This window comes from Apostichopus japonicus, chromosome 16 (assembly GCF_037975245.1).
Source record: "Apostichopus japonicus isolate 1M-3 chromosome 16, ASM3797524v1, whole genome shotgun sequence".
Lineage (NCBI taxonomy): Eukaryota > Metazoa > Echinodermata > Holothuroidea > Aspidochirotida > Stichopodidae > Apostichopus > Apostichopus japonicus.
In genome coordinates this window covers 26,479,989-26,489,736 of record NC_092576.1, presented here as the reverse complement: position 1 = coordinate 26,489,736, position 9,748 = coordinate 26,479,989, and the positions used below count along the sequence as shown (strand labels likewise).

Sequence of the window (9,748 nt, the reverse complement as noted above, 5' to 3'; positions counted from 1 at the left end):
CAGCAGGGATAAAAATCAAATTTCTTGAAATAGTTATAGCTCATTGTTGAATGATCTACATTAACTGTGGTATAATGTTAGATATATCAGGTGTGACTACACAGGTTCCTTTTGCTATTAAAAGGTATCAAAAATATGTGACCTACTCAAAATTACACTGCAAAGGATGGTGTCTTTGAATGACCTCTTCCCACCCTTTTGCCCTGTTGCACTGAATATATAAACCCCATATTATCTACTACCACACAAACTAGGTTTGAGTAATTTATTCTGGTTTTGTTAATAGCGAGGAACCGACAGGTGATTCGGTGATACATTTCAGCATACAGTTCAAGTGCACCCATACATGTATGTGCTAAGATTTAGTAGGACTGATACTCAACGAATTGGTTGATCTTCCACCCACTTCTCTAAAAGTAATTCATTAAGGTTATGCGTACCTTCAACTTCTTCTGCCTGGTTAGCAACTGATCTGATGCTATTTTCGGTAGGTTTTTGCACAGCAGCTTCCTGTGTGTCTTGATTTGGTCTTTGTGATACATATATATTCACAGAAATTAAACAACGTTTCTGTTTGTGGGATTTCAGTTGGCTTTTTGGTGGTTCTTAAACACACTGGGATTTCTTTTGGTTTTCTTGACCTTTGGTCCGTTTTCTTTGCACGTAAAAAGCACACAAAACAACATTCATTGTTTGTAGTTTGCTTTCGTTGAGTGCGGACGTGTTTTCGGCTGCTCTCCACTTTTCGTTCACCACACACTGTGTTGTAGCGTGTCGTCTACTATCGGGACGGCGTTCCCCGGATGAAATTTGGAGTCAGTTAGTTCTTGGTTGTGGGGGATGTGTGGTCGTTACATAGTATGGGTTGGATTTCTTTCTCTTTGTGGTTTGGAGTTGGCTTTTTGGGGCCGGTTTTTTTTTGAGGGGGTTTTGCTTTTGTTGGCCTTTGGGTCCGTGTCCTTTTCACGTCACGTTAAACGCTATGTAGTGAGAGAATTGTGTTTATGGTTTTCAGTTTGGTTTTTGGTTGTTTTACAGACTGGGGTGGATTTTGGTTTTGTTGACCTTTGTCTGTTTCCGTTTTCTTTGCATGTAAAACGCTCATTCACTGCATGTTATACAGTTTTTCTGGGAAAATTTGCGAGTTGACAGGAAGTCCTGGAGGCGGTGAAATGTGACATTTGCTTTCGGGTTGAAGGCGATTTCCCCCCGTTTAATTGTGGGGTGCCTTTTTCGGACGCTGGTTTGCTGGGGAGGGGCATTTCTTTTCGCTGCGTGCTGGTCGTCCTTTGTAGTTTGTTCAATGTTTCATTTGGTGGTTTTGGGGGCTCGCTTGGCTTTCAGGTTTCTTTGTCAGAGTAGGCTGGTTTGAAGTGCCATTTGGCCGTCACGTAAAAAGTACCCTTACAACGGTGGAGAAAAACAATTCTATCCGTCTTTCTTCAGCTTTTGTTGGTACAGTCAACAAATTCTCTTACTGTTCTAGCACCTATACTGATATCCATCATTGACCTATCCATATCCCAAACGTTCTTTACTGGAGGACTTGAACCAAAGGCAACAAAATGTTGAATTGAGACCCTTAGTACCCTTAGTACTGGTATATATAAAGTTCATCACATGCATTCGCTTACCAAATCTAGTTCCATGACGTTTGAATTTGCCACCTTTATTGCCTTTTCGGTTTGCAATTTTGTGTTCTTTGGGCAACTCGATCTTTCATCGTTTGTGCAAGCTTGTGGTAAGCTCTCCTGGGTACATTATTTGTGACTCTAACATAAAGGATATCGAGAACAACTGTATTTTCTCTAATAAGTATTCTCACACAGATTTCCACATCTAGTTCCTTAACTTTTCCGTATCTAGTCTTTATTTTTTAAACAAAGGGGAGTGAAAAACTCGTCCTTCATGTTAGAGAGACTTTCTTCACAAATGTTAACTTCCTTGATTGACTGCCGCCGTGCATGCGCTGGACTAACCACAATGCCAGATACTTGTGCTACAGCACTGACCCCACATAGCCTACCACTTTTAAGTCTTTGGCAGTATTCTCTTTTTCTGGAGTCATATTAATGAAACCAGTTTCCACTGTTTTGAAAATATATTATGTACTAAGCCAGTGATCTTTAATTTCTTAATAGCTCTACCACCAGAACATTTTCGTAGAGCCGAAACCACTTGTTTCAGTTTGCTCTAAACCAAAACCATTATTGGGGCTCAACACACTTTATGCACATAAGCTAGAAAACTTTTCCGGAGGTTGGCAACTGCAGTAATCACATTGCCTAGGTTTACAGAACGATGCCCTTGTATGAGAACTCCATACAGTACCATGTTATTGACTGGGAATCTCCACATATTTAGGGTAATCACTCAGCATGGGTTATTTGGGTAAACAAACATAAACATGTAATGATACCTGACCACCAAATCAAAGTATATGCCATGAATTACAAAGATGATATGAATTATAAAGAACACACAGGATAAAATGAGAAATTTGGCATCAGATAGGAATGTGTATGTAAATTTATGTGACCTTCACAGCTGTTCCCCCTTGTTGAACTGGGCATAATCTACTCTTGGGCATTTGCTGCGAATTTCCATAAATCTGTGATATATAAACAATTGTAACAAGCATACATTTGTACTGTCAATCACCTCTACAAAAAATACCGAATTAAAATCGATGGTCAAACCAGTCCCCCTCCCTATCATATGACAATCGATCAGACCCAGAGCCGGGGAGTCATTCGATGGCCATCCCCCTCCGACCACCCCCCCCCCTCGGTCAGTAGGAAAAATTGGATCCACATGAAGGGTTTATTTGCTTGCCCCCTCTGAACGCGCCAAGCTTGGTCCCAGTGACCTGCTGCTTAATCCTGGCTACGAGTCTGCATTGGTGCCATTGTAATCATCAGTAGTGTGTAGACCCCGACTGTGGCAGAATCGACAAGTGGGGGGGGGGAGTAGTAATATGTTATGATCTGTACCCCCTTCGATCCCTTTGTTTAAAGGGGGATGACGTCATTTGTTATGAGGAGATGCCAGTACTTAGGCTGCACGAAATGGCTTCTGACAGTGAGAGTTCCTCCGGCTCTTTGGATGTTCATTTGTCATATTCTACCTCCAGTTATGATAAATGATTTGCAAGACCACGAAATCAACGAAGATGAAAATGCTGGAGATATTATTCCTAACCAGTTCGAGCCGCTTGCCGACGAAAACGAAGCGGAAAATGAAGTGGAAAACCAGGATGAACGCAATGAACGCTTGCAGGGATTGCAATGGTGAACTTATATCTTTACTTGAACATTCCATAAATTTAGGCCCCAGATATTAAACGTTAACGGTCTTCTATATTAGTATTTAGTTTTTTACTCGTAATTGACGTTGTTATTATGTTCAAGTAACATTTTCATGATGTTTTACTGTACACGGTGTGGAGTAGTCTGTAGGCCTACACTACCTGACTACAGCAGGCCAAATGTTACGAACTAACGTTAGCCTAGCTAGGCCAGAGTCTAGGCTACTGTCACTGTCAAGACGAGTGAATTGGTCATAGCGTGACTGAAACATCTCACAAATGGGTCCTCCAAAAATGGTTAAGGGTCAGTTGAAAAAATCCAGGAGAATAGCCCTTTCAGAACCTAGTTATGGGTTCCAAAAGTTACCTCATGGGAAGCCCTGAGTGGAAATTTTTTTTCTCCATGCTAAAGATATACACCAGAATTTTTCAAAGCCTAGTTTGTTTACGCCAGTTTTATTCACATCCCTATCATGTACTCCTTGTATAAATCTGAGAGAAAAATATGCCAAGTTTTGTCAAATTGGCTGAGCATCAGAACTTGACCATAACAAACTGTACATGTTTTCCAGAACGGCCGGTAGTCGATAGGTTCGATAAGTTGCAACTTGTAAACTCAGGAATTTTCTGCCCCTGATATTTCAGGTGTACTTGTAATGGTTGCGAAATCATGCCGACAGCTGTTGGGTGTGATTGTTGCAAGGAGATGGACGAGGTGATGCAAAGGGTGGATGAGCTACCACAACCTGTCGGGTGTATCACAGATCATCCTAGGATTGAACCAGTGTGTCTAAATGTTCATGTGAGAGTGGCCACATTTCAGTACCAACAACAACATGGAGCTGGAGCTAATAATGATATTCACGAGTGAGTATAAGTTTAAGGTCAACAAAAAGCACCAACAAGAATTTTGGTCTATAACGACAAACAAACCAAAAATGTGAAAAAAAATCGCATGTTTTTCTTCATAATCTGTTTCCAATTGTTCATGGATCCTTATAGATCTAGATCCTAAATGCTATACTTCCAAAGATTATTTTGTTGTTGTTGATATAATCTGCTTCCAATTTTCTATGGATGCGGTGTATTTTGAAGTATGGATTTGTCCTTTTTAATGTCAGTGAAAGCAGGAGTAATGATCATTGAAAACAGTTGTGAAATACTGGACTGTTTTTAAAGCTTTATGTGAAAAAGATCGGGAAAACAATCATAAAAGAAACATGCAGACTACAATTGCAGCTACATTATAAAGACTTTATGTAAGGATAATTTGAGATTGGATTTTTTGGGGTTTTTGTTTAGTATCATATTTAGATGAAAATTTCTTATATCTGCTTTATTTTATAGAATACAAAGAAATGTCTCCAGACAATTGATTGTTCTGGCTTCAGTTCAAAATGTGACCAAATAAGCACCTTTTAACAATAAAAATGAGCAGAATAAGCAGGTGACAATCATATTTGAAACTGACCAACACATCCATCATATGTTGACCCCTGTAAGTTGAGCCTTAGGATCCATCCTTATGGGTATTCATGAAATCCATTATCTTCTTATGTTTACATCAATTTTTTGTCTTTTATCGTAGACGTTATAGATATGCTGCCTACCGGCAATTTGTGAAATGGTGTTTGGGTGTTCTTGGAAGACATGTGAGAGTGGCCTTACCTGCGTGTGCTGTTAAAAAGATAAGAGTAGCCTTTCCTGCAGCTCAATATGTTAGGTTTCAGTATCCTAATCTTGATGATTAAATACGAACTTGAACTGGTCCTAAAATGATATTTGACTTGCTTTCGATTTTGGTAGTTATGGTAGTGCTGTGGACAATTTTTACATTCATCAAATTTTAAAATTTTAGCAGGTTAGTTTTTGAATTTTTGAAAATAGCTTTTTGAGTTATGGCATAACATAGTTTCATGAAAAAAAAATTATGCTCAATTTTTGACGTATGACCGGTGTGACTTCTCAAAATCCTTTTATTATTCTAATAATTACAATTTTCTCTGAAATCTTACTCTCTGAAAAGCATTTGAACGAATAATCCTGCTGCAATTTTATAGGGGGTATAGACTCAAAACCTTTTCATCATTAGTTGCTGTACCCTTTCAAAAACCTACTGTACCGCTACACAATTCAAAAACAAAGAATTTACATGAAAATAAATTTGTTTTAAACCAGCACGTCATCAAATTTATGTATAAGATATGCAATTTCTTGTGAAATGATTAATTTGAACCGATTTGATTGAATTTTTTGGTCCTACCTGTCCATAGCACTTTAAAACAATTAACAGATTTTATAGCCATTTGATTAAGCAGTCATGAGGCACTTGCTGGCAGAGCCACCAGGAAATGAACCAAGGATGATAGTCTCGAAATAATCCCTTTATTTAATCATTCATGGGAAACTATTTGGTGATGTCACAACTGTTCACTTTGTCACTCCGGGTGTATTTGCTTGGTTAATGTTTATATGCAATTATTCTCAACTGTTTGAAGAGCATCGTCAAGTCGCCTTGCTTTGATATCCTTTGAGCATTGATGTTACCCTAAAACTCTGCACATATGTATTAATACATCTCCGATCTACATACGGCTGCTACGTTATAATGACTTCATAATGACTAATCTGGCTTCAAAAATATAATCTTTGGTTAAAAATTTACAGAAGTAGCTAAAACTTTTTTCTTTGTGAAGGTCGCAGACATTCTGTTAGTATTTCAATTTTCTCGCAACAGATTAATCCATTCAAAATTCTAATTTTGTGAAAGTCATGTAAAAAAACCTGTTTATTTATATGAAATATGTTAATAATTTTGTACACTTGTGGCAAGATTTTTTTACATAATACTAGGTTGTATTGCACAGCATGTGTATCTTAGTTAATCAAGTTAATTATCTTAGCAGTGAAACCCACTTCTCCTGAAGTGTATGTTTATTATATGTGACTACTGAAGCGAACCGCGGATGGCGGGGGAAATTACCGGATTTAGGGTCCTTGGCTTCGAACTCACAAGTTATAAATGACCTTACAAGAGTTTTCTTGCGTTCAAACAACGGCTGACAATGTATTGCAAAACTCCTCAAAATAACTCTTACAAAATTATACAATAATAATAATACATATGAACAAAAATGGCTTAATTAAAATCTATCATATCTCGGGGGAAACTTATACTCAATCTATGAAATACCAATAACATTTCAACATGAATACAGTAACAACTAGAACAACTGAATTTGCATGCAAATACATGTTATTGTAGTGCACAGTGAAGATACATTTAAATGAATTTTAACTTGTAATTTTTGCTGGCTTAAATTTATTGGACAAGAATGAAAGTAGGTTTTCTGATAGCAAGCCAATACCAAAAATGCAAAGATGCGTCGTGTTCCCTTGCCAAGTTTTTTTTGGCAAATATTTCATGAACCACTCACAGAGTACAACTTGATCAACTCTGACAAAACTCTTGGGATAAATTTACTTGCAATGCAAAGGGATATTTCAATTAGTTCACAACAATGAAATTCTGTTATGAAGTTCACATTACAAGGTTATGGCCATTAGGCCTACAAGGTTTTCACTATTTAACCCTTCTTGATACCCAATACAATCAGTATAGTCCATCTACTCAAAAGGCCCAACCCTTACATCATGTATAGAATCAATTCAAGCAGACATTATGAAGCTATGGGCATTACAGTTTTCACTAACAACACCAATTGGAACCATCTAGTCAATATACCGAACGTACATACCAACTATGAAAACAATCCAAGTTATTTTGACTAAGTTATCGATGTTACAAGGTTTTGACCTTTCATCTCTTAACATAATCAATAGGGACCATGTTCTCAATGTGCCCAATCTACATACCAACTATGAAAACAATTCAAGCTACTTCGGGTAAGTTATCACTCTTACAAGGGTTTCACTATATGACCTCTTTTGACCTTAAACACAATCAATCTTTAGCGTAGTGAGGGTTTGTGGCGCCCGGGGCAAGAAACCAAATTGGCACCCGTTCTAATATTGGCGCCCCTTCTAATTGTTTTGCTCGAAAATTTGCGCCCGTTATGGCAAAAAACCCACATTTTTGGTGCGGGAGAAACTGAAAACCTTTTTTTGCTTTTCGCCCTTTTCAAAAGGCATTTTGGGGTGCAAGAGAAACTGCAGACATTTCTTTTTTGCTTTTTGCCCCTGCTGATTTCGATTTGCCGTCCCCTAGAGGTGGCACCTGGGGAAACTCCCCCATAGCTACGCTACTGCAATCAATAGGAATCATCTGCTCAATATGCCCAACCTACATTCCAACTATGTAAACAATCCAAGTTGGGAGTGCCAAGATATCGCTGCTACAAGGGGGTGTCACACACACATCAAGAAGGGCAAGAGGAAGTTTGGGCTACTTCAAAGAATGCATACATTTGAAATGTGGTTTTCAGTTGGTTGATTTGTTGAGTGCTGGTTCGATTTAGATTTGGATGAGGTTTTACAGTCCAGTTTCTAATTCATTGGTTTAAGTTGAGGCAGCGACAGCCTTTTTTCCAGTTGTCGTTTACTGGCTTGTTTTCCCTACTCGATTGCTTATGCCGAGCACCAAGTACAATGGAAGTAGGTTCTATTTTTAATGTCTTTGGTAGGACACGAACAGGATTCGAATCCCTGGTTGGAAACATTTCAGTGTTTGATATTTTGCAGATCAAATATTGCAGTACAGGTAGCCCAAACACATGAACTCTACAAACATAAAGGTAGGAGAATGGCATGTACTGTTACTTCATGTACAATTTCTTACTCAAATTGACAAATTCCCAAAAAGAGAAGTATGGAGTGACATGTGATATGAGATTCAAATTAAATTTTGAACATGGTTTTTAGTAGGCTGATAAATTGAATATTTCTGGATGCATTGCATTATTGCAAAATTGATCACACCACTTTTAATGAGGTTTGCTGCTGAGGTTCCCCGTGACAAGTATTTACATTCCATAAGTTTCTCAGTTGGTATATGGTTGGCATAAGTCATTTACTGGTCCACACCAAAGCATAAATTGACAGTGAATTGTTGTTTTCCAAAAGTCTTTATTTCTCAGGTAGAGTAGCAAGTGTTTTCGTTAGCAAAGAACTGTGAAATACTAAGAAAACAACAAAACCAAAGATAAAATACAAGGTTGAATGAAGATGGCATAAGATCCCTTACTGTTTGATAAGGAAGTATCATAAACAAGGATACATCATGACTGTTTGGAGTTGATTAAATTTACAAAGTAAATTTCTATATTGCAAAATCTTTATTGTTTGATTTCTTCTGGTCTACAATGATCTTTGGTCTCTTAAAATACCAATATAGTGCATAGCCTATAGCTCTCAGGCTCAATGTTCAGATTAACTGTAAAGAATCCAAACTAACATTGCCCATTTACTGATATTGCAGGGTGTTTTCTATTTAACTAGTCTCTCCCCCTCCAAAAAAGAAAAAAAAACTTGTCATTTCTGATGAACATCTATTCAATTGTCCTAACCTGTATTACACATTTGAAATGAATCTGAGCTAGCATTGGTAAGTTATAGGTTTCACTCTTTGCAAATGACCTCTGTCTTGTTGATTAATAGGTAGGTAGATGAGGTTTTGCGGTCCAGGTTTTAACTCGCTTTAAGTTGGGCCAGTGTTGATTAATAGGATTCATTAACCCAATATACATACCAATTGTGAAAACAATCTTAGTTTTAACTAAATGACCCATGTTGACCCCACTTATCTAGAATATGATATTGACATCCTTGATCTAATATGATTATTAGGTAATTATAATGTACCTGGTAGGACTAACCAACCTACCAATTATGAATTGTCCAAAGTTACCAAAAGTGTTGATCTGAAAATGACCTATACAATTAATAAGGTTCATTTAAATTACTCCATAGTGAGGTTTTGCTGTTAAAGGGCAGGTGTGAACCACCCACACATGTACACACATGGTTGCATAGATTCGTTCAGCAAAGGAATAAAACATGTTTATTAGTGGGTCTACCTATACTTCATGACATAATGCACCTTTAGTCATCTCTATTAGTGCAGGTGTGAAGAAAATTAGGCTCCTGGGTGCAATATTATCACCTTTTAAAAGATTTTACATTCAGCCCTGCCTACTCAACATTCAATAATCCTTATGAAATTACCATCAAAATCAAACGTACATATCTAGTGCCATGTTCATGTAAGTAACTTTTTACCATTTTAGATATGAGCAGGTTGGCACACACTTAGGGGTACATAACAAAGGTGAGCCAGATCAGTTTTGAAATATATTTATAAAGCTTACAAAAAAAACACACTGAATTTATATCAGGAAGACACTGGAAGCTGCTGAGGAAAGAGTTTGCCAAATCTGAAAAGAAGTTTTGAACTTAGCTAGCCTGAAAAGTGTGTATTCACTA

At 37.6% G+C, this 9,748-nt stretch overlaps 1 protein-coding gene across 1 annotated transcript; it reads left to right on the top strand.

The window, feature by feature from the left end:
- Positions 1-1,601: 1,601 nt before the first annotated feature.
- Positions 1,602-9,231, top strand: LOC139982101 (uncharacterized). The gene is made up of 3 exons (XM_071994647.1): positions 1,602-3,290; positions 3,953-4,174; positions 4,896-9,231. Exons 1-3 carry the CDS (start codon positions 3,022-3,024, stop codon positions 5,056-5,058), a joined length of 654 nt encoding a protein of 217 aa, XP_071850748.1. The 5' UTR covers positions 1,602-3,021; the 3' UTR covers positions 5,059-9,231.
- The last annotated feature ends 517 nt before the right edge of the window (positions 9,232-9,748 follow it).